Genomic DNA, 25,357 nt, shown 5'->3' on the forward strand with positions numbered 1-25,357 from the left:
TCTTCCGGTGCTGGGGCGGGGCTAAAATGATCCTGGGGAGGGGCAGTTGTGGGGAGGGCAGGGCTGAGAGGAGGCTTGACAGGAGAAAGGGCGGGGCCTCGAGGTCCGAGAGACCGGAAGAGGCTGGCCTAAGAGGAGCTAAGAGAGTGGCAGGAAGGAACGCTGTTGGTCACGGGGCGCCAGACCACGGGAAGGGGCGGGGCTCGGGTGCAAGGGCGGTATCGCGGAGGGCCGGGACCTAGATTCCTGTGCGTTCGACTGACCGCGCCCACTCCGCGAAAAGGTACCGGGGATACGTGGGCGCCTCGCTGATTGTGGGCGGCGTAGACTTCACCGGACCGCAGCTCTACTGCGTGCACCCCCACGGCTCCTACAGCCGTCTGCCCTTCACGGCCCTGGGTGAGCGCTTCCGCCCCCTTCCCGCGAACCCCGCCCGTGGGACCTCAACGTTTATCCCGCTACTGGGAGGCCGCGGCTGACCTCAGATGCCCTTCCTGCCTGCAGGCTCCGGCCAGGATGCGGCCCTGGCAGTGCTGGAGGACCGGTTCCAGCCGAACATGACGGTGAGCGACATCTCCCCCCGCCCCGCCACTACGCGTGCATTGGTGGGAAGTGCACACCCGGGAGCTGGGGAAACGCAGAGGTACCCTGGCCTACTCTAGAGCTAGGCTTCTCGGAGGTGACGACTGAGTGGAGACTGAGGGGCCAGTGGAGTGAGGGTGAAGTGCTATTCCAACAGTGCCAAAGCTTGGACTGTCCCAGAAGTCAAAACTCAGAGAGGGCCGTTTGGTGTTGAGGGAGAAGGGAACAGCAGGTGGGGTCTGGAGTCTGGATTTTTGTTTAGGGCGGATGGAAGCAGAAGGCATATGTCACTTTATAGGTGCTTATGGCCCAGAAAGAAAAAGGCAGTGAGCCAGGGATTGTGGGTGGGTGAATAGGCCACTGGAAGCAGAGCCACAAGTGTGACTCAGACAAGTTTGTGAAGATGGGGGCAGTGGGAACATTGGGGTCTCTGGAAAGAGGGATACTGAAACCAGGGTAGAGGAGCCTGAGGTGGAGATGGGGGTGTAGGGAGAGAGAGGAGTTTGGGTGTGAGCAAATGGTAAATAGTCCAGCCTTCAAGATTTAATGGTCTCCAGGCTGTAGCCTGAGGGTGATACTAAAGGGTCCATTAGGACTCACACACACACACACATCTTTACAGCTGGAGGCAGCACAGGAGCTGCTGGTGGAAGCCATCACTGCAGGGATCCTGGGTGACTTGGGCTCTGGGGGCAGTGTGGATGCATGTGTGATCACTGGGACCAGCGCCAAGCTGCTGCGAACACTGAGTTCTCCCACAGAGCCTATAGAGAGGTAGGAGCATAGGAGATGGGGGAAGTCACAGGGGAGGATGGGGTGGTAGCAAGGGGAATAGGGGGCTGCAAAGAGAAGACGGGCCACTTGATGAGGTCATCCTTTCTCCTTCCCAGGTCCAGCCAGTACCGCTTTGCCCCTGGGACCACAGCTGTCCTGTCGGAGACAGTGAGGCCACTGACCCTGGAGCTGCTGGAGGAAACTGTGCAGGCCATGGATGTGGAGTGAAGTAGGCTGAGGCTTAGAGCTTGGAACAAGGAGGAATAAACCCAGAAAACACAAATACCTAGACAGATGGCTGTGTCCTTCTTGGGTGGAGGGGGACAAGCAGCCAGCAGGGCTCTGTGCCTAAGGTATCCCTGCAGGGGGCACTTCCTCCCATGGCTTCAGTGCCTAGCCTAAGGGGTGCACTTCACCCATCACCTTAGGCATCTGCCTCTCCAGAACCCCAGCCCTGGCAAGTATCACAGGCTCAAAGTGGAAAGCCCCCCTCCTGACTCTCCACACTACACAGGCTCCCCTACCACTCCCATGCCTTGCTCTTGCCCTCTAGTCCACTGAGGGCTGTTGTACAACCCAAAAGGCCCTATGTATTGCCCCCACATAGAGCCTTTACCTGGCTCACCAGTGGCCAAGGACACAGCCCACAGCTCTCAGTCAGACCACCCCCATCCCCACTGACGGCTAAAATGCTGGTGGAGGAGCTGCTCCCTGATTCCAAGGGCAAGTTCTCACAAGCGCACTCCTCACCCCTACAACACCTTTATCTGTGAAACCCCTCTGATGACCAGGCACACCTGAGGTGCTAACATGATGCTGAGCTTCTGTTTGCACGTGTTGGGCTGTGATCCCTGGGTGCCAGGGATCACAGGGCTCGTAGGGAGAGATGACATGACACGTTTATCCAGCAGACTTTTGCTGAGCACCCACTGAGTGTCAGCCCAGGTGCAGGGTGCTAGTGGGAGCATCCTGCCTTGGGAGAGAATGGCTGAGCTCCCCTGGAGCTTTGGAACTGTTAGAGAGAGTCTGCCCAACCCCTGGGGAGGGCCTACTCCAGGCTGGACATCCCTGGGTCCCTAGTTACGCTTTTTCCCTCAGTATTTTATTATTATTTATGTTTTATTTATTAAAACATAAAATCTGGAAAAAAGTTGAACACCTATATACCCACTGCAGACTTTACAATTAGTATTTTGTTATATTTGCTTCACCATGTGTCTATCTATCCTTCCCTCTAGTCAGCAATTAACTCATTTTTTTGACTAATGTGTTCTTGAATCAGCCAAAGCCCTCACACCCCTAGAAGGAGGCAAGCCAACTTACCTGTTGCAACTTTGCACACAGGGGTGTCTTCTCTCCCTCAGTTCAGGCTCACCTTGGGGCTCTACAGTGAATGGACTGTAGATACTGGGGGCTTGTCCATGGGAGCCCCAAGGCCTGGAGGCTGTCACAGATTTGACGGCTGTCGTCCTTCCACCCCGATCTCCATCCAGGATCGGCCAGTCACCAAGGGCTCATACCTTGCCCTCCTGTGCACAAGGGCCCTCCTAGGTGTATCATCTCATCACGAACAGTGTGGGCTTTGGAGCCAGACAGATGAAGGTTTGGGTCCAAACACCATGTGGCGGGAGAGTCAGCATCTCCCTGAGCAAACCGTTGACACCCATTCCAAGTTGATGAGGAATCACTGAGGTGATATGTTAGGATTTGCAACCCGCCAGCACCCCCATCCTGGCCCTGGCCTTTCCACAGCAGAGCCGGTGCAGGTGGACATTCCCTCTACCAGTCAGGAACACCCCTGGGTGCTGAGCAGGCTTCTGTGAGTTTGGTGCTCCTGATAGCCCTGGGAGACTTCCCTGATCCCAGCCACCAGGTGGTTACCATTAAGTCTAACCACAAGTCCTTGGTACCTGGTGCTCAACATTTGGGATGTGAGGTGGTTCAGGGATCCAGTCAGGGGCCAGGCTTTGGGAGGTGGAGGAGGTGAGAGCCTCACACCTGGGCTCTGTCTGATAAGTCAAGGCCTGAGTGGAGGACCTTGACCTAAAGAGACCCTCCTCCTGCCTAGAGCATGGCAGGGAGCTGAACCTCCACAGCTGCCTGGCCTCAGTCCTGGGACTTTGGCTGAAGGATGAAGAGAACCATAAAGCCAGGCCCAGTTCTCAACGTCACGCCTGCCACAGTGTTGCTGCTCAGCCTCATCCTTACCCTGGTCCTCCTTGGCTCCTCCTGGGGTGAGTGGGCCTGGCCCAGCCCTGACTGAACAGCCTTAGGGCAACCCAGCTCCCAGCAGCAGCCCAGGCTTCCTGCTCAGGGCAGGGGCCAGGCTGGCTAGAAGGGAAGCAGGTGGACAGAGTGGGCAAAGGAGAAAGGATGTGGCAAGTCTGGGAGGAAGCAAGAGGGGGTCAGGGGCCAGTCTCACAAATGGGACAGGAGCTTGGGCTGGGCCCAAGAGCCGGGGAGGGTTTAGGAAGCTGAGAAGCAAAGGTTGGACATGTAGTTTAGGAAGAGCCTTCTGGCTGCATGTGGGGTATGGACCATTGAGGTCTGGAGGGAGTGAAGAGGCTAGGAAGGAGACAGGAATATTCTTGGGGACAGGGAGAAAAATGGCCTGGGATCGGGGGTGGGGTGGAGTTGGGGAATGGTGGGGAGTAGGTTGGAGAGAGATGAGGAAGAATGGACAGAACTTGGAGGCTGGTTGGATGGGGGCAACTGAGATAGCTATAGAGGCCCAGAGGTGCTCAGGGTGAGAAGGGGTAGTGATGAGCCCTCTTGATTTGGACCCCTCTGGGGGGCACAGCCTGGGAGCACCCAGGAGGAGAAGAGGAGAGGTGTGCTGGGATGTGGGAAGCAGGTCCTCACCAGCCCAATGGTCAGGCTGCGGCGTTCCTGCCATCAGACCGGTGCTGAGCTTCAGCCAGAGGATTGTCAATGGGGAGAATGCAGTGCTGAGCTCGTGGCCCTGGCAGGTGTCCTTGCAGGTACATGCACCCTGGGGGTGGGGCAGGGTTTCAGGTGTTTCATGCCTGGGTGTAGCCTGGGCCCACCCCCACTCCTGACCCCTGACCCCAGGACAGCAACGGCTTCCACTTCTGCGGTGGTTCCCTCATCAGTCAGTCCTGGGTGGTCTCTGCTGCCCACTGCAATGTTGTGTGAGTGCTTTCCTTCTACCCGCACCCCCCGCCAGCCCCCACCTCCCCACCCCCTTGCCCTGGAGGCCCCTCTCTTGTCACTCTGCCCTCCTTGTGGCTGCCCAACCCCACTCTCACTGCAGCTCTGGCTGCCACTTTGTCATCCTGGGCGAGTATGACCTATCATCCAGCGCTGAGCCTTTGCAGGTTCTGTCCATCTTGCGGGTCAGAGTGGGCAGTGTAGGTGTGTGGGCTCTGGGGGTGAGGAATTCAGAGCATGCCCTGGCCTAGTCCCCTCAGCACCTATCACCCTGGGGACCTGTGCCCATCCCCATCCTGCATGGCCCCTTCCTGGCTCCGCAGGCCATCACGCACCCTTTCTGGAACCCCACCACCACGAACAACAATATGATGCTACTAGAGATCGCCTCCCTAGCCCAGTACACAACACACATCTCACCAGTTTGCCTGGCTTCCTCAAATGAGGTGCTGCCTGAAGGCCTCACGTGTCACACTGGCTGTGGCCGCCTCAGCGGTGTGGGTAGGAACTCGGGCCAAAACTCTGGGTGGGAGAGCAGGGTGGGGACAAGTCATCTGGGGCCTAACCACCCACTCCCGGCCCACAGGCAGTGTGACTCCTGCACGCCTGCAGCAGGTGATTCTGCCCCTGGTCACCGTGAGTCAGTGGCCAGCAATACTGGGGCTCATGCATCACCAACTCTATGATCTGTGCAGGGGCCTTGGGACCTCCTCGTGCCAGGTGAGCACTGGCACCCTGTCCTGTCCTCTGCACTGTCCTGTGACACTCCCACCCTCCACACTAACTTCTCCCCTCTCCTTCCATCAGGGTGACTCTGGAGGCCCGCTTGTCTGCCAGAAGGGGGACATGTGGTTGCTCACTGGTATTGTCTCCTGGGGCGCCAGTGACTGCAACGTGCGCGCGCCTGCCACGTACACTCGGGTTAGCAAGTTCAGTACCTGGATCAATCATAGCCTACAACCAAGCCCACCACAGGCCCTCTCCCCATCTCAGTCCAATAAAGACCCCAGGCTCTGTCCTCTCGTGTATGCCTGTCTATCTTCCTGTTTCAGGGAAAAGGAGAGGCTAGGGCTTCCCTGGTGGCACAGTGGTTGAGAGTCCACCTGCCGATGCAGGGGACACGGGTTCATGTCCCGGTCCAGGAAGATCCCACATGCCTTGGAGGTGCTGGGCCCGTGAGCCATGGCCGCTGAGCCTGCGCATCCGGAGCCTGTGCTCCGCAACGGGAGAGACCACAACAGTGAGAGGCCCGCGTACCGCAAAAAAAAAAAAAGAGAGGCTCTTGGGAGCCCCACTCCCCAAGCGGCGTTTGTCTTCTGGCACAGCAGGTGTTGAGGTGTCAGGATCCTCCTAGACTAGCCGTGACCAGGCTGGGCTCTTCCCATCTCCCCACCACCTCCTGGGCAACCTCTTGTCCACAGCAAGAGACTGGGCTGTCGGAATGAATGGGCAGCTTTCCCTGGGGAAGGCAGCCTGTTTATTGAGTACGAAGGATACATTTACAAACTTGAGTACACAAAATAAATAACTGCACATTCTCCATCTACAGTCCATGGCATAAAGGCCCAAGTCTCCAAACTCCCTCCATCCTACCTTCAGGACCAGGCCCATCCTGGCCAAAAGAGGAAATAAATCCCCAGAGGCACTTGGGGAAGTAGGGGGAATTCTGAGGCCATGGGGCTTGGGCTTTCCACTGCCTTGTGCTAGGAGAACTGGAGACAGGAGGAGGGGGTGTACAAGGCACGAATGACTTGGCCCAGAGTGGTCTCTTTTGGCTTGGTTTCCCACTGGAGGTGGCACATGCAAAAAGAGGAGGGCCTAGCCCAAGGGAACCCACTGGGAGGAACTGAGAGCCAAACCCTCCCTGCTGGCAGGGGACCTGCAGTCCAGCTAAGGCTAAAGCTGGGCCCTGGCTCCTTCCCACCCACTGAAAGCAGCTGTGGAGGGACAGGGCTTGGGTTCTAGCCCCGTCTATGGTGGTGGGGAGGCACCATGACTGACGCGGGATGGTCTGGCTCAGACCTCTGGGAAAGCAGCCACCCAATTCCACCCACCTCTCGCAGGGGCTCCCTCCAGACGGGGATTCAGCGGGGCCCAGAATGGAAGGGTAATGCTGTGAAAAGAAGCAGGGACAGGCTGGACTGAGCAAGGCCACCGTGAGAAGGTCAGTGCCCCAGGCACTCAGGGTTCAGAGGCAGGTCACACAGTATGGCTAAGTTCCAGGGGGAGCTGTGCAGAAGCTCAGCAGAAGGGGATAGGGTTGAGCACCCCGGGGACCCTCCCTCAATGCAGCAGCTCCTTCCTTCCGACTTCCTCTTGGAGGATAAAGGGAGAGCATGGTGCTCATTCCTCGGCCGCCCATACTCATGCCAGACACTAGATGGCTCCTTCATGCAGCTGCAGAGGAGGGAACAGCAGCATCTGAAGGGAGAGGCAACACCAAGGGTGGAACCAAGGCTGACACTGGAATCCTGATGGGGCTCTCCCTCGGAAGCCCCTGCCCTTTGCTTTGGCCCAGGTGCCCCCATCCCCCAGGTAGCAGCAGTGGGGCTCCTTTTAACCCCGAACAGTTGGGAAGGAGGCACCTGGGGAATAGAATGGGCATCCAAGGGGGAGAGGGAGGTGATAGTAGGCTCTGTAAAGAAGGCACTGAGTGCAGTAGGCTGGTGGGCAGGAACTCTCATAGTCAGAGAGAGGCTGAAGCCTGGAGCAAGCCTGCTACCAACATGGCCACACAGTACAGAGGGCCAAGGACCATTCCATGGTCCTACCACAAGAGATCCTGGCAAGTCCTGGGGCCGGGAGGGGTCCCTGGGGGCACCATGAAGGAAGACAGATCTTGGCTGGGAGGTGGGAGGCTGTTTAGACTTAGCCAGGGGCTGAGAGTCCAGCCAAGGCACAAGCTGTGGGTCTACCTGGGCCTCTCACTGGAGCATAATCATGAGGATCAGGATGCCATGGAATGTGGGGCGGGGGGAGGGCAGACAGGAAGGCTTGGTAGAGGAAAGGGGGGATTCCAGAAGTAACTGTCCCAAAGAGTCCTGGGACCACAGGACACCCTCAACCTGGCACTGCATGCTCCTTTGGTCTAGGGAAGAGCCAAGAGGTGAGGAGACTGAAGGCCAGGTCCTGCCCTTCCCCCAACATGTACCAGAGCAGCTGTCCAGCAAAAGGAGCATTAGTGCCAGACCAGGCTCCCCGTTCAGGGGGCTCGTATGCCCCAGGGCTCCCTCCACTCTGTCGCACCAGACTCAGGCCCAGGGTGAAGATGGGGACTGCTGAAGGCACAGAGAAGGGGCTAGGGCCATTCACCTACCACAGACCATACAGACCTATCTCTAGAGAGGGCAGTGGGCCCAGATGGCACAGCAGTGTGTGGCCAGGCTGGGGCCATGCCATGTCAGCACCCCAGCCTGGCAGCTCAGCCATTGTACTGCTGCTGGTAGCGCAGGTTGAGCTCCCGCAGCTCTCGCTCCCGCACTCGGCGAGACTTGTTGGATCGTGTAGAGCGGCTGGAACGCGTGGACTGGGCAGATTTGGTGCTCTGGCAGCGTGAGGAGGCGCGTTTGAGGAGGTTCTGGGAGATGGAGCGGTGCAGATTCTTCATAGATGAAGAGGCTGCCATGCTCACCACCCACGGATGCCTCAGGGCCTGCAGTGCCGTCATACGGGCGCCAGGGTCCACCGTCAGCAGGCGGTCAATGAAGTCCTTGGCCAGGTTGGACACACTGGGCCAGGGCTAGAAGCCAAGGACAAGCATTAGAGCAAGCACACTCAACATTGCCCTGAACATCCCGATGATGTCACCTACACAGCACTCAGACCTGTCCAGTAGCCCTGCACTCTCCCCCTAGAGAGAGGAACTGCCCAGCTCCTCTCATGTAGAGCATTCTTGGCCTCCCCTTCCCACCCAGTGCTGACCCAGGCCACTGAGCAGAGGCTGCTCTCTGAGTGACATGGAGTGTGATAGGAGGAGAAGGATCCACCCCCTCCCTGAGGAGCAAACTTCAAAGGCGCCCTGGACTCAAAGCCTGGTTCAAGGAGGTGGCCCCCGTCAAGACCATCCAACCTACCCCAGGACCACCATAACTCAGGGCGATTTAATGAGAACGACCCAAACGTTCCACCATATCTTGAGCCGGACTTAAGCTCCCATCACTGGATGCCCATACTGGGCCACTTCCTAGTCCTTAGAAACAGGGTCTGCCCTCCCTTCCAACTGAAAAAGTGGCCAAAATAATCACTGCATTCTCTGCATCAGCCTCAGCCTCAGCCTCTCAGCCATGAGGAGAAAAGGAAACAATTCAAGGCAACTAGATTTCTCCATCTGCTGGGATGGCAGGGGGATCCTGGAAGCCCAGCAGGGATTAGGACCCTTCTCAGGGGTGCTTCTCATGTCTGCATGACCTCTCTAAGCCACACAGGGGCTCCTGGCAGTACCCTGTGCCAGCCTCATTTTAGTACATTCTTCCCTCAGCACAAAGCCTGCTCTGCTACATGCACCCACGGCTGCCTCATCTCAGCCACACACCGAACAGCCGTCTGTCTCAGGGCCTCAGCCTGCACAAATTGTCTTCACCTGGCTGAATCCTCAGGTTCTCAGGTTAAAGGACACTTGCTCACACTCCCTCTCTTAGCCCCCAGTGCTAAGCAACTATTCGAATAATTTCAAGTTTATTGTTCCCATTAGACCATGCTTAGCTATTCACCAGTGCCTGGTGCCAGGGATACAGGAGGCACTCAGTAGATAGAGGCTCAGCAAGTAAACAACCCATGCATGGCACCTGATGGGTGCCCTCTCCTGCAGCTGCTTTCAGGATGTGGGGCTCAGATGCCCGGGCCCTTGACTTACTCTGCTGAAGGAGGGCAGACGCAGCACTTTTCCGAGTCCCTGCATCTCTTGGGAGCACTCTGGCACGGGCTCTGACACACTCCAAAGGGTGGGTGGCTAGGACTTCTGCTGAGCCTGCTCCAGGTGGTTCGGCTGGGATGCCAGGGGTCCTATCACCCTCCTTCCTGTCTGGTGAGAGGTCTGACTGTTCTACCCCGTGGTGCCCTTCACCTCGAGGAGCCCCTGAACACACTCTCCAAGGGGCTCCGGAAAGTCTGAGAGCCCACATTTGGGGTAGCTGCATGCCCACTCAGCAGACACACTAACACAGTTATCGCCACCCCCAGTCAGGCTTCCTTGACCCCCAACTCTTCCCCCATGCCTTTCCCCACTGATGCCGATGTACCGGGAGGCAGTGGGTGGGGTGGGGTAGGAAACAAGGAAAAGACTCATCTGGAGTCCTGAAGAAGGGGTGGAGCTACTTGTAGTTGTTATCCTTACTTGCCCTTTGGAAGGCAAATCTCAACTTTTACTGAGGTGAACTGGAAGAAAGTCACAGAAAGCCCAGATTTCTAAACAGCCACCTAACAGGGTCCTCCTCACCAATGGGCCAGCTCCCAGTGATTCCTGGCAAGCAACTGGCCTCCAGGAGGAGGGCAGGTAGGGCCCATAAATCCCGTGCTGTCTGAGAGCAGTGAGGGAGAGCAAGGAGCAACAGCCCTCCCACGCAGGCAGCCTGGTCCACATTTCCCTGCAGGCCTGTGTAACTCAGGGCTCTGATACTGAGGCTGACATGCAGGGTGACTGGACTAGACAGTTGCCACAGTAGCTGTGGGCTCTCAGTTCAAGAAAGCCCCATGGCTTGCTGCTGCCACCTGAACACAAAGAGCCATTGTGAGGGGCCAGCCAATCTAGACCACAGACACACTGTGGCCCCTGTCACTCATTTGAGAAATGGAAAGATGCAGGCATAATGGGGCCACTGATGGACAAAGCAAACCTAGAGCTGGAACAGGTCATGGGAATACCTGTGCTTGTGCTGCACTGCGGCTTTTATGGTCTCCAAGAAAAGGAGAAATCACTGGGGAACACACTGCAGCTCAGCCTAGCCTGTTGGTGGGACAGCTCCAAGACAGAGCTGCCAGCCCAGGCCAGCCAAACAAGGCTGGGACATGGATTCTGCCCCTGGCCCTTGGTCCAGTCAAGCCAGAAGAGAGGCAACTCCTCTGCAAATGACAGAATAAAAAGTGGCGAACCTGGACTCACAAGTCAGGAACCTGAACACGGGTGGATCAGAGGCAACCCCACTTCATATCCATACCCAGCCAAACAAACCAAGGCCCCCTGCAGTTCCAAACCAGTCCAGTGCAGTCTCAGATGGGCCTCTCACTAGACACGCACTGTGGGCTTAAGCATCTCCACCTCCAGAGTGACACAGGCTCACACCAGCTGTCAACCCCTGCTGCTTGTTGCCATGATAACCAATGTGAGCCGGACTGATCTGCCCCTCCTCCTCCCCCAGGCGCTTGCCTCTCCAATTACCTTGTACAGGCAGCCGTGTGAGGAATGCTGATGGGCTCGTTAGTCTGAGGGCCTGCCCACCCTCTCTGGCAGGCCCCAGCTCTCCCCATCTTTGAAGAACTGTGCGCAGGTGGGTCCCCTAAGACAACATGACTCAAGCTGTCCTGACATGAGAACCGGGCTGTGCAATGGCACCCAGCCTAACCCTCACACACTGAGGGACCTGCAGTGGGAAGTCAAACAGGACAAACACAGGAAGGTGGTCCTCAAGCCAGCCCACTGACAGCGGGGCAGGGGCTTATGTTGACCTCCAGAATAGTGGCCCCTTGGAGGTCTCCAACAGGGCTCACAAAGGAGAAGCAAGGCCTTCCACACTCACCCATGGCCACACTTCTGGCCAAGTCCAATTCAGCACCTCCTGAGAAAGCGATCGGGACCTCCCTGGTGGCACAGTGGTTTAGACTCCGTGCTCCCAATGCAAGGGGCCCGGATTCGATCCCTGGTCAGGAAACTAGATCCTACATGCATGCCACAACTAAGGAGCCCACCTGCCACAACTAAGACTCAGCACAACCAAATAAAAAAAAAAAAAGAAAGCGATCAACACATGCAGACCAACCCACCTGCTTCCCCAACATGCTCAGGCCTCTGGAGCCACATGAGTATGTCTGGCAGCCTCTGACTGACTGGCCAGGTAACATTCTGTTCCTCATATGCAGCCAAGTGAGGAAAAGAAAAATGGGAAATTCCCTGGCAGTCCAGTGGTTAGGATTCCACTCTTCCACTGCAGGGGGCACGGGTTTGACCCCTGGTCGGGGAACTAAGATCCCACATGCCGCACGGTGGAGCCAAAAGAAAGAAAAAGAAAAATGGGCATGAGGAAAAAGGAAAATGATAAACTGTCATGTTCTTCAGTTTCCACAGCTCTAACTGCCAGCTGTGGGTAAAGGACAGAACTTTTGCCTCAGTACACTTGGGGCCAGATCAGGGACACATGTTAAGCCTCAGGTGGGTGGCAGAAGGGACAGGCCCCAGGTACCACCTGGCCAGTCTCCTAGAGGCTTCCACCCATTTCTGGGGTGTCAAAGAGCATGGGGCATGAAAGGGAATATGAAAATGTCAGTCGGTCTTGCCTCCAGACACTCAGGCCTCCGTGAGACCTGAGTGTGCAGAGGACAGCTGCAATACTCAGGGTGACAGCCTGCACCCTCCTGTCCACAAGTCAGTCTTTCATGAGCTGTGTGGGTGAGGGGTCCTGCCCCAAGAGGAGGACAAGAAGAGGCCGTAGGAGGAAGGGTATCACCTCCACCCTGTTTCTGACCATCGAGCTGGCCACCCTTCTGCCTACCCTGTAACCCCCAGAGTCCTTGCAGTTCAGATACCTACTCCTGATGCTGTAACAGCAGAGAAACCAATAGGGTAGAAGAAGGATCTCCCCCATGAGCACTTCCTAACCAACTTCACCCTCCTCATCGCTCTGCTTCTGTGGGACCAGTCACTCCTGGTGACACTCAGCAGCTGAATCCAACTCTCCCTTCAGAGGGAGGCACCAGACCAGAAAGGGTTTGCCACTCCAGCTCAGAGGACACACTTCCTCCCGTCCCAGTCTCATTCACTTGCTCTAGCTCTAATGTCACAAGGGCCTGGCAAGAATGTTACCCAAGCTACTTCCATGGTCCTGCCTTGAGCCCCAGGGCTAAGGGAACAAGGGCTGGAACCAGCTCTCGAGGCCTAGGCTGCAGAGGGAGGAGGAAGCTGCTTCCTTCCAGCAGCAAACCCAGCTGACGGGGCATACCCTAGCCTCCCTCTGGTAAGCAGGTCTGACGGCTCTCAAGTAAGGGGAGAAAAAGGCCTAGCGTCTCTTTGGGCTGGGGTCCAGTGACCTGTGTTCTAGGTCTACTGTCTTGGCTGACCGTAGAGAAATCACAGCATCCTCACTTTTAATATGAAGGAGCTGAATGCAATGAATTCTAAGTCTCTTCCAGTTTATAAAGTCCTGGCTTGTAAGAAGATGGCTCCCCATCTTTTTTCCCCACTTGGCTGCATGTGAGGAAGAGAAGTAGAGCATCTAACGTTTAAGCTGACTTGATGTCTTGACCTTTATGGGTTCTCTTCCAGCCCATGATGACACTGGGGAAGGTTCCCTGGCAGAGAAGGACGCCCAGGCAAAGAGATGCTAGGGGAAGAAGGGGGAGAAAGAAGCCTGGGCTTTGCTCCCATGACTCAGTTCTTCCCTCAACTTTGTCTCAACATGTGTCTTCAGATCCAGCATTCCCACGTTCAAAGTCCTCCTTCCTGTACTGACATGGGCCTGAATGACAGCAGAGAGAAGGGCACAGAGGAAATTCTGGGAAATGGAGCTTCAGGTTCACTCAGGAGAGCAGAACTATTAGTGTGATAAGAACAGCACACTCTGATGTTAACCATGAGGAAAAGTGTTTTGTAAAAATCAGCACAATTAGACACTGTGGGGCTGTAGAGCCAGCATCTCCTCCTCTGGTCAAGACACTCACCATCCCGGTGTCTGGACTTCCAGAACAGACAGTATCCACCACGCTGAGACCACGCTGTGGGTGGGGGGACCTGAGCAGCAGAAAACAGAAAGATGTTGAGGGAGAGAGGCTGACAGGAGAAAAAGGAGGAAGACAATAGAGGTTTAAAAAGAGGCAGAAGAGCTTCCCTGGTGGCGCAGTGGTTAAGAATTCGCCTGCCAATGCAGGGGACATGGGTTCGAGCCCTGGTCCGGGAAGATCCCACATGCTGCAGAGCAACTAAGCCTGTGCACCACAACTACAGAGCCTGTGGTCTAGAGCCCACGAGCCACAACTACTGAGCCCACGTGCTGCAACTACTGAGCCTGCGCACTAGAGCTCGCATGCCACAACTACTGAAGCCTGTGCGCCTCAAGGCCATGCTCCGCAACAAGAGAGGCCGCTGAAATGAGAAGCCCATGCACCGCAATGAAGAGTAGCCCCTAAAAAAAAAAAAAAAGAGCAGCCCCTGCTCGACACAACTAAAGAAAGACCGCGCACAGCAACAAAGACCCAACACAGCCAAATATAAATAAATAAATTTATATATATATATATATATATATAAAAAAGAGGCAGAGAATCTCAAAGATAAAAATAAAATGAGAAAAGGCGTGACAACTTAAAGGATGGTAAAGCTGTGTTCTAAAACTTGAGATGGGGACTACCCTGGCAGTCCAGTGGTTAAGACTCTGTGCTTCCATTGCAGGGGGTGTGGGTTCAATCCCTGGTCTAAGATCCCACATGCTGTGCAGTGCGGCCAAGAAAATATTTTAAATTATTAGAAAAATGCAAATCAAAACTACAAGGAGGTATCACCTCACACCGGTTAGAATGGGCATGATCAGAAAATCTACAAACAACAAATGCTGGAGAGGGTGTGGAGAAAAGGAACCCCTCTTGCACTGTTAGTGGGAATGTAAATTGATACAGCCACTATGGAGAACAGTATGGAGGTTCCTTAAAAAACTAAAAATAGAACTACCATATGACCCAGCAATCCCACTACTGGGCATATACCCTGAGAAAACCATAATTCAAAAAGATACATGCACCCCAATGTTCATTGCAGCACTATTTACAATAGCCAGGACATGGATGCAGCAACCTAAGTGTCCACTGACAAACGAATGGATAAAGAAGATGTTGCACATATATACAATGGAATATTACTCAGCCATAAAAAGATACGAAATTGAGTTATTTGTAGTGAGGTGGATGGACCTAGAGTCTGTCATACAGAGTGAAGTCAAAAAGAGAAAAACAAATACCGTATGCTATCACATATATATGGAATCTAAAAAAAAAATTGTTCTGATGAACCCAGGGGCAGGACAGAAATAAAGACACAGACGTAGAGAATGGACTTGAGGACATGGAGGGGGAAAGGGTAAGCTGGGACGAAGTGAGAGAGTAGCACTGACATATATACACTATCAAATGTAAAATAGCTAGCTAGTGGGAAGCAGCTGCATAGCACAGGGAGATCAGCTCTGTGCTTTGCAGCCACCTAGAGGGATGGGATAAGGAGGGTGGGAGGGAGACGCAAGAGGGAGGGGATATGGGGATATATGTATACATACAGCAGATTCACTTTGTTATATAGCAAAAAATAACACAACACTGTAAAGCAATTATACTCCAATAAAGATGTAAAAAAAAAAAGACATGCACCCCAATGTTCACTGCAGCACTACTTACAATAGCCAGGTCTTGGAAGCAACCTAAATGCCCAATGACAGACGAATGGATAAAGATGTGGTACATATATACAACGGTATATTACTCAGCCATAAAAAGGGGAAAAAACTGGGTCATTTGTAGAGACATGGATGGATCCAGAGACTGTCATACAGAGTGAAGCAAGTCAGGAAGAGAAAAACAAATATCGTATATTAATGCATATATGTGGAACCTAGAAAAATGGTACAGATGAACCAGTTTGCAAGGCAGAAATAGAGACACAGATGTAGAGAACAAACGTATGGACACCAAGGGGGGAAAGTGGGGGCTGGGGATGGTGGGATGAATTGGGAGATTGGGATCGACATATATACACTAATATGTATAAAATAGATAACTAATAAGAACCTGCTGTATAAAAAATAAATAAAATTCAAAAAAATAATAATAATAAATTAAAAAAAATAAAACTTGATATGAATAACAAAATGAAATCTTGCTCCCCAACCTGTCCCTGCCCAGAGTCTGCAAAGTGAAGGACAGGGACAGGAGGGAAACAGAGTGCAACTCAAGAGTGAGGAAGGATGCTGTGTGCTTGCTTTCTAATCAGGGATGTTGGCAACCTGTGTCAGCAACCAAGTAATGTCTGCTTTTAACAATGTCCTGGGCCCACCAGAGCGACACCCAGCTCTACCCACCATCAGTCCCTCCCATCAGAAAGCCTGCACAAGTCCCTCAGATAGCCTCATCCACCAGAGGGCAGACAGCAGAAGCAAGAAGAACTACAATTCTGCAGCCTGTGGAAGGAAAACCACATTCACAGAAAGACAGACGAAATGAAAAGGCAGAGGACTCTGTACCAGAGAAGGAACAAGATAAAACCCCAGAAAAACAACTAAATGAAGTGGAGATAGGCAACCTTCCAGAAAAAGAATTCAGAATAATGACAGTAAAGATGATCCAGGACCTCGGAAAAAGAATGGAGGCAAAGATCGAGAAAATGCAAGAAATGTTTAACAAAGACCTAGAAGAATTAAAGAACAAAGACCTAGAAGAATTAAGGAACAAACAGAGATGAACAATACAATAACTGAAATGAAAAATACAATAGAAGGAATCAATAGCAGAATAACTGAGGCAGAAGAACGGATAAGTGACCTGGAAGACACAATGGTGGAATTCACTGCTATGGAACAGAATAAAGAAAAAAGAATGAAAAGAAATGAAGACAGCCTAAGAGACCTCTGGGACAACATTAAACACAACAACATTTGCATTATAGGGGTTCCAGAAGAAGAAGAGAGAGAGAAAGGACCCAAGAAAATATGTGAAGAGATTATAGTCGAAAACATCCCTAAAACGGGAAAGGAAATAGCCACCCAAGTCCAGAAGTGCAGAGAGTCCCAGGCAGGATAAACCCAAGGAGAAACACGCTGAGACACATTAGTAATCAAACTGACAAAAATGAAAGACAAAGAAAAATTATTGAAAGCATCAAGGGAAAAACGACAAATAACATACAAGGGAACTCCCATAAGGTTAACAGCTGATTTCTCGGCAGAAACTCTACTAGCCAGAAGGGAGTGGCACAATATATATAAAGTGATGAAAGGGAAGAACCTACAACCAAAATTACTCTACTCGGGGGCAATACCGTATGCTAACACATATATATGGAATCTTTTAAAAAAAAATGGTTCTGAAGAACCTAGGGGCAGGACAGGAATAAAGATGCAGACGTGGAGAATGGACTTGAGGACACAAGGAGGGGAAAGGGTAAGCTAGGACGAAATGAGAGAGTGGCATGGACATATATACACTACCAAACGTAAAATAGATAGCTAGTGGGAAGCAGCTGCATAGCACAGGGAGATCAGCTCAGTGCTCTGTGACCACCTAGAGGGGTGGGATAGAGAGGATGGGAGGGAGACACAAGAGGGAGGAGATATGGAGATATATGTATATGTACAGCTGATTCACTTTGTTATAAAGCAGAAACTAACACACCATTGTAAAGCAATTATACACCAATAAAGATGCTAAAAAAAAAAAAAGATTACTCTACCCGGCAAGGATCTCATTCAGATTCGATGGAGAAATCAAAAGCTCTACAGACAAGCAAAAGATAAGAGAATTCAGCACCACAAAACCAGCTCTACAACAAATACTAAAGGAACTTCTTTACGTGGGAAACACAAGAGGAGAAAAGGACCTACAAAAACAAATCCATAACAATTAAGAAAATGGTAATAGGAACATACATATCAATAATTACCTTAAACATGAATGGATTAAATGCTCCAACTAAAAGACACAGGCTTGCTGAATGGATACAAAAACAAGACCCATCTATACGCTGTCTGCAAGAGACCCACTTCAGACCTAGGGACACATACAGACTGGAAGTGAGGGGATGGAAAAAGATATTCCATGCAAATGAAATCAAAAGAAAGCTGGAGTAGCAATACTCACATCAGATAAAAGAGATTTTAAAATAAATGTTACAAGAGACAAGGAAGGACACTATATAATGATCAAGGGACCAATCCAGGAAGAGGATATAACAATTATAAATATATGTGTACCCAACACAGGAGCACCTCAATACATAAGGCAACTGCTAACAGCTCTAAAAGAGGAAATCGACAGTAACACAATAATAGTGGCAGACTTTAACACCTCATTTACACCAATGGACAGATCATCCAGACAGAAAATTAATAAGGAAACACAAACTTTAAATGACACAATAGACCGGATAGATTTAATTGATATTTATAGGACATTCCATCCAAAAACAGCATATTACACTTTCTTCTGAAGTGCACACGGAACATGCTCCAGGATAGATCACATCTTGGGTCACAAATCAAGCCTTGGTAAATTTAAGAAAACTGAAATCATATCAAGCATCTTTTCCGACCAAAACACTAGGAGATTAGAAATTAATTACAGGGAAAAAAACGTAAAAAACACAAACACATGGAGGCTAAACAATATGTTACTAAATAACAAAGAGATCACTGAAGAAATAAAAGAGGAAATCAAAAAATACCTAGAGACAGATTACAATGAAAACACGACGACCCAAAACCTATGGGATGCAGCAAAAGCAGTTCTAAGAGGCAAGTTTATAGCAATACAAGCCTACCTCAAGAAACAAGAAAAATCTCAAATAAACAATCTAACCTTACACCTAAAGGAACTAGAGAACGAAGAACAAACAAAATCCAAAGTTAGTAGAAGGAAAGAAATCATAAAGATCAGAGCAGAAATAAATGAAATAGAAACAAAGAAAACAAGAGCAAAGATCAATAAAACTAAAAGCTGGTTCTTTGAAAAGGTAAACAAAATTGATAAACCTTTAGCCAGATTCATCAAGAAAAAGAGGAAGAGGACTCAAATCAATAAAATTAGAAATGAAAAAGGAGAAGTTACAATGGACACCGCAGAAATACAAAGCATCCTAAGAGACTATTACAAGCAACTCTATGCCAATAAAATGGATAACCTGGAAGAAATGGACAAATTCTTAGAAAGGTATAACCTTCCAAGACTGAACCAGGAAGAAATAGAAAATATGAACAGACCAATCACAAGTAGTGAAATTGAAACTGTGATTAAAAATCTTCCAACAAACAAAAGACTAGGATCAGATTGCTTCACAGGTGAATTCTATCAAACATTTAGAGAAGAGCTAACACCCATCCTTCTCAAACTCTTCCAAAAAATTGCAGAGGAAGGAACACTCCCAAACTCATTCTATGAGGCCACCATCACCCTGATACCAAAACCAGACAAAGATACTACAAAAGAATAAAATTACAGACCAGTATCACTGATGAATATAGATGCAAAAATCCTCAACAAAGTACTAGCAAACAGAATCCAACAACACATTAAAAGAATCAAACACCATGATCAAGTGGGATTTATCCCAGGGATGCAAGGATTCTTCAATATATGCAAATCAATCAATGTGATACACCATATTAACAAACTGAAGGATAAAAACCATATATCTCAATAGATGCAGAAAAAGCTTTTGACAAAATTCAACACCCATTTATGATAAAAACTCTCCAGAAAGTGGGCACAGAGCACACCTGCCTCAACATAATAAAGGCCATATACGACAAACCCACAGCAAACATCATTCTCAATGGTGAAAGACTGAAAGCTTTTCCTCAAAGATCAGGAACAAGGCAAGGATGTCCACTCTCGCCACTATTATTCAACATAGTTTTGGAAGTCCTAGCCTCAGCAACCAGAGAAGAAAAAGAAATAAAAGGAATACAAATTGGAAAAGAAGAAGTAAAATTGTCACTGTATGCAGATGACATGATACTACACATAGAGAATCCTAATGATGCCACCAGAAAACTACTAGAGCTCATCAATGAATTTGGTAAAGTTGCAGGATGCAAAATTAATGCACAGAAATCTCTTGCACTCCTATACACTAACAACGAAGGATCAGAAAGAGAAATTAAGGAAAGAATCCCATTCGCCATTGCAACAAAAAGAATAAAATACCTAGTAATAAACCTACCTAAGGAGGTAAAAGACCTGTACTCAGAAAACTATAAGATACTGATGAAAGAAATCAAAGATGAGACAAACAGATAGAGAGATATACTATGTTCTTGGATTGGAAGAATCAATATTGTGAAGATGACTATACTGCCCTGCCGCTGCGGAGCCGCGCGGAGGCGGAGGCGCAGGCACGGGTGCACTCAAGATTCGGCTCCACCCGTAACCCACCGCCATGGCCGAGGAAGGCATTGCTGCTGGAGGTGTAATGGACATTAATACTGCTCTGCAAGACGTGCTTAAGACCGCCCTCATCCACGATGGCCTAGCACGTGGAATTCATGAAGCTGCCAAAGCCTTAGACAAGCGCCAAGCCCATATCTGTGTGGTTGCGTCCAACTGTGATGAGCCTATGTATGTCAAGTTGGTGGAGGCCCTTTGTGCTGAGCACCAAATCAACCTGATTAAGGTTGATGACAACAAGAAACTAGGGGAATGGGTAGGCCTCTATAAAACTAACAGAGAGGGAAAACCCCGTAAAGTGGTTGGCTGCAGCTGTGTGGTGGTTAAGGACTATGGCAAGGAGTCTCAGGCCAAGGATGTCATCGAGGAGTACTTCAAATGCAAGAAATGATCAAATAAAAAAAACTGGGCTCTTGTTCCTCAAAAAAAAAGAGATGACTACACTACCCAAAGCAATCTACAGATTCAATGCAATCCATATCAAATTACCAGTGGCATTTGTTACAGAACTAGAACAAAATATCTTAAAATTTGTATGGAGACATAAGAGACCCTGAATAGCCAAAGGAGTCTTGAGGGAAAAAAACGGAGCTGGAGGAATCAGACTCCCTGACTTCAGACTACTACAAAGCTACAGTAATCAAGACAATATGGTACTGGCACAAAAACAGAAATATAGATCAATGGAACAGGATTGAAAGCCCAGAGATAAACCCACGCACCTATGGTCAACTAATCTATGACAAAGGAGGCAAGGATATACAATGGAGAAAAGACAGTCTTTTACAATAAGTGGTGCTGGGAGAACTGGACAGCTACATGTAAAAGAATGAAATTAGAACACTCCCTAACACCATAAACAAAATAAACTCAAAATGGATTAGAGACCTAAATGTAAGACCAGACACTATAAAACTCTCAGAGGAAAACATCGGAAGAACACTCTTTGACATAAATCACAGCAAGATCTTTTTTGATCCACCTCCCACAGTAATGGAAATAAAAACAAAAATAAACAAATGGAACGTAATGAAACTTAAAAGCTTTTGCAAAGCAAAGGAAACTACAATCAAGATGAAAAGACAGGGCTTCCCTGGTGGCGCAGTGCTTGAGAGTCCGCCTGCCGATGCAGGAGACGCGGGTTCGTGCCCCGTTTCGGGAAGATCCCACATGCCGCGCAGCGGCTGGGCCCGTGAGCCATGGCCACTGAGCCTGCGCGTCCGGAGCCTGTGCTCCGCAAATGGGAGAGGCCACAACAGTGAGAGGCCCGCATAACGCAAGAAAAAAAAAAAAAAAAAAAAAAGATGAAAAGACAGGGCTTCCTTGGTGGCGCAGCAGTTAAGAATCCGCCTGCCAATGCAGGGGACACGGGTTCGAGCTCTGGTTCGGGAAGATCCACATGCCACGGAGCAACTAAGCCCGTGCGCCACAACTACTGAGCCTGCACTCTAGAGCCTGCGTGCCATAACAACTGAAGCCCGCATACCTAGAGCCCATGCTCCGCAACAAGACAAGCCACCGCAATAAGAAGCCCCCGCTCACCGCAGTTAGAGAAAGCCCACGTGCAGCAATGAAGACCCAACACAGCCAAAAATAAATTAAATAAATAAATTTTTTTTTAAGTTGAGAAAAGACAAAAAGACAACGCTCAGAATGGCAGAAAATACTTGCAAATGAGAAACAAAGGATTAAACTCCAAAATATATAAATAGCTCATGCAGCTCATTACTTAAAAAACAAACAACCCAATCAAAAAATGGGCAGGGCTTCCCTGGTGGCGCAGTGGTTGAGAGTCCGCCTGCCGATGCAGGGGACACGGGTTCCTGCCCCGGTCTGGGAGGATCCCACATGCCATGGAGCGGCTGGGCCTGTGAGCCATGGCCGCTGAGCCTGCGCGTCCAGAGCCTGTGCTCCGCAATGGGAGAGGCCACGACAGTGAGAGGCCTGCGTACAGGGGGAAAAAAAAAAAAAAAAAAAGGGCAGAAGACCTAAATAGACATTTCTCCAAAGAAGACATACAGATGGCCAAGAAGCACATGAAAAGATGCTCAACATCACTAATTATTAGAGAAATGTAAATCAAAACTACAATGAGGTATCACCTCACACCAGTCAGAATGGGCATCATCAAAAAATCTACAAACAACAAATGCTGGAGAGGGTGTGGAGAAATCGGAACCCTCTAGCACTGTTGGTAGGAATGTAAATTGATACAGCCACTATGGAGAACAGTATGGAGGTTCCTTAAAAAACTAAAAATAGAATTACCATATGACCTAGCAATCCCACTACTGGGCATATACCCTGAGAAAACCATAATTCAAAAAGACACAAGCACCCCAATGTTCACTGCAGCACTATTTACAATAGCCAGGTCATGGAAGCAACCTAAATGCCCATCGACAGACAAATGGATAAAGAAGATGTGGTACACAGATACAATGGAATATTCAGCCATAAAAGGAACGAAATTGGGTCATTTGTAGAGACGCAGATGGATCTACAGACTGTCACACAGAGTGAAGCAAGTCAGAAAGAGAAAAACAAATATCGTATATTAACGCATATATGTGGAAGCTAGAAAAATGGTACAGATGAACCCGTTTGCAGGGCAGAAACAGAGACAGAGATGTAGAGAACAAATGTACGTACACCAACGGGGGAAAGTGACGGGGGGTTGGTGGTGGTGGGATGAATTGGGAGATTGGGATTGACATATATACACTAATATGTATAAAACAGATAACTAATAAGAACCTATGGTATAAAAAATAAATAAAATTAAAATTAAAAAAACCTCAAGAACAAAAAAACAATGTCCTGGAACAGCCCTAGAAGGTTCTGGATTTCAGAGCTAGCTACCTCATGGTCTCTTCTATCTCCACTCAAGTGTTCTGCTGAAGTGAGGTGATTTCCAGGGCCTAACCTGGCTTTTTTTTTTTTTTAACTTCTTCCCATTCTAATTTCTGAGGCAGTTTGGATCCCTGGTGGCTGTCAGCATGTCACCCCTACTGTGGCCTCTGTCCCCAGAGGCTTGTGTCCCTGGAACCCTGGGTACAAAGGACTCGGCTCAGGGCAGGCACTAGGTCTACATGGGTTGGCAGGATGAGTGAAGAGACGAAGGTGACTCAGTCTCCTGCTTCAGGCTGGCCAGGCCATGCTGCAGCAAAGCTCAGGTCTGGGCACCACACTCGCACTGGGAGACAGAGAAACCTACGAGGAAGGAGAGTCTGGAGAGGCACGGCCGTGGGGTGTGGTTGGATCAGGTCACCTTTAACCACCTCAGTGGGGGCAGGCAGGGGATGAGCGTGGGAGGTCATAAGCAGATTTAAAGAGGTCAGAATGTGGGAGAAACAAGAGCCCCAGCAGGCTCCAGAGGAACTCAAGGGCCTAGAAGCAACAGGGCCTGTGAAAGGGCAGAGCTATTGAGGCAGACAATGGGAAGAGCAGGAGAGGGAGGGGATGGATAGGGCACCAGAAGCTGCTCTGAACGCAACCCACAATATACCCCTCTGTTGGAAGAGACCTCAGCAGGGTGGTGGGAAACAGCAGTAATGAAAGGACCTTGGGATAACGAGATGCTGTGGGTGGTCGGAGCAAGGTGTTTTGGCAAAAATGCTAAATGCAACGATGTGGGGAGATGGGCAAGTTTCTGCCACCACAGGAGGTGAGTGTGTAACCAGGGCAACAACAGCAGAGGGATGCCAAGAGGATGGGGCTCCAGGGAGCCAAGCGGTGGCCCAGAGGTGGCACATGAGCCCCTATCCACACTGGCCATGGGAACACGAGGCAATTAAAGGCATCCAGCAGAATCCAAGCACGAGCCCAGAAATAAACCACCTGCCTCCTTGCATTCCGCTCTGCTGCCCACACACGTCCAGTCTCCAGCTCTCCCACGTCCCCCGTGCAGTCCACCCCATGGCTCTGGGGCAAGGTCTTATCCCTGCTCACCTGGCCGCTCCGTCAGAGCATATGAAGCAGGCTGCATGAGCAGCCCCCAAAGGCGCTGGCGCCCTTCACGTGGAGAGCACCGGAACACACCACATGCCCTGCACTTCATTTTACTCTCAACATCCCAGGGTAGAATGGCAAGTGTCAGAGTCACTTTTGGAAGTGGCAAACAGCTGGGATGGGAATGTAAATGTCAGCTCTGGCTCTGGGCACTCATCCTACCGCAGGGCTATCAGAACTACCACGTGGCGTAACTCACAGTCCCTGAGCAAGTACCCCTTGGCCCAAGTTGATGGATGGTCAGTCTGCAGCCCAGAGACCCACCCCTGGAAAGCCACCTCCCACCAACACAATCCCCCGGGAAGTGGCAGATCGGTCCTGCAGGTGAGCTTCGTCTCCCACCAGGATTCTGTCCTCCGCCTGGCAGCACTCACTCTCCTGAACAAGGCTCTGTGAGAACCTTTGCCCAAGCCCACCTGTTCCTGGTGCAGTCACCTGGGCTCGCCCACAGCTCAGAGACTGCCCAAGCAGAGGAGGGTGACAATTAAAAGTTGCTAAACGTGGCAGACAGCAAAGCTGCTGATGGCATCACTCTGTCATCATTCCCACAAGAGCCTCTTCATCCATCCTGCCTCTAGGAATAGAACTCTTGACAAAAGCAATAACGTTAGGCCCACAACGTCGCATTTCATGTCAAGTGAATCACAGAATCTCCAAGTTGGCGGGACCGTAACAGTCCTCTAGTACGGTCTACAGATGGTGACTCACCTTCTGTGTCACTCCTTTAGAAGCAGCTGCTCCAGGTCTCCCATGACAGGAAGCTCCCTCTTTCAAGGTGACTCTTTGTGTCTTCAAACTGCTCTCACACTCACACAGGCCTTCCTCACATCTGGCCAACATGTATCTCCCGATCACTTCCAACATGACCCTAGCTTGGCCCTTGCCATTCCAGCACCTCCAGTCACTGGATAAAAATTCAGATTTCTCCTCTCAAAATCACCTGTCACAGGCTTTCCTTTCCAGAACTCTCTCCTCTTCCAAGATTCCTACATTTGCTTATAAGCAGGTCTGGCCAACAACCCCCTAAGTGCATCTCCAGCAGGCTCCCCACTTCTTCCTGGAGTCCAGCCCCAGAAGAGAACACTCCCAGCCAGCAGGAGCAGCCTAGTCTACCTGACAGTCACTTCTGGGTCCTTGCCCAGGGCCTCACCAGCAACCACTGGTGCTTCCCTCAAGAGAAGCAGGAGAAAGTATTGGGAGCATATGTACTGATACACATGCTGTCCTCAAGAACCTTACAGGCTGGGGAGGGAAAAGATGTCCACAGATGACAGCCTGGGAAAGTGCTGAAACAAAGACTCCAGCAACACACTGAGGCGTATGTGTCAGGGAAAGTAGACTGTGGGCATGGGAAGGCCAAGAACTCTGAAGCCAAGATGGCCTGGATTCAAATCCCAAGCCTGCCACCCTCTGTGAGACCCTGAACAAGCTACTTAACCTCACTAGCCTCAGTTTACTAATCTATAAATTGAGGGGA

At 50.6% G+C, this 25,357-nt stretch overlaps 3 protein-coding genes and 1 pseudogene across 4 annotated transcripts in view; 3 read left to right on the forward strand and 1 right to left on the reverse strand.

Moving 5' to 3' along the window:
• The window catches only part of PSMB10 (proteasome 20S subunit beta 10), a 2,599-nt gene extending 1,015 nt beyond the window's left edge, over positions 1-1,584 (forward strand). The window contains exons 5-8 of the mRNA XM_007457259.1: positions 280-399; positions 505-563; positions 1,205-1,356; positions 1,473-1,584. Coding sequence (XP_007457321.1) covers positions 280-399; positions 505-563; positions 1,205-1,356; positions 1,473-1,584 — 443 coding nt within the window. The remainder of the gene's footprint in view (positions 1-279; positions 400-504; positions 564-1,204; positions 1,357-1,472) is intronic.
• A 1,903-nt stretch (positions 1,585-3,487) lies between these two features.
• CTRL (chymotrypsin like) lies at positions 3,488-7,809 on the forward strand. Its single transcript, XM_007457324.1, is given in 10 exon segments — positions 3,488-3,590; positions 4,234-4,337; positions 4,429-4,508; positions 4,631-4,712; positions 4,851-5,028; positions 5,114-5,175; positions 5,177-5,225; positions 5,228-5,247; positions 5,335-5,502; positions 7,777-7,809. Coding segments are annotated over 10 exon segments (879 nt in total).
• PSKH1 (protein serine kinase H1) overlaps positions 5,963-25,357 on the reverse strand; it is a 37,962-nt gene continuing 18,567 nt past the window's right edge. Inside the window, exon 3 of the mRNA XM_007457261.1 lies at positions 5,963-8,266. Within this exon, the coding sequence (XP_007457323.1) occupies positions 7,949-8,266 (318 nt within the window). The 3' untranslated portion in view covers positions 5,963-7,948. The remainder of the gene's footprint in view (positions 8,267-25,357) is intronic.
• Positions 19,786-20,287, forward strand: LOC103083222 (40S ribosomal protein S12 pseudogene; annotated as a pseudogene). The gene has a single exon (XR_014368643.1). The product of XR_014368643.1 is annotated as a 40S ribosomal protein S12 pseudogene (transcript).

Source organism: Lipotes vexillifer, unplaced genomic scaffold (assembly GCF_000442215.2).
Source record: "Lipotes vexillifer unplaced genomic scaffold, Lipotes_vexillifer_v1.1 scaffold504, whole genome shotgun sequence".
In the NCBI taxonomy this organism is placed as follows: Eukaryota; Metazoa; Chordata; class Mammalia; order Artiodactyla; family Lipotidae; genus Lipotes; species Lipotes vexillifer.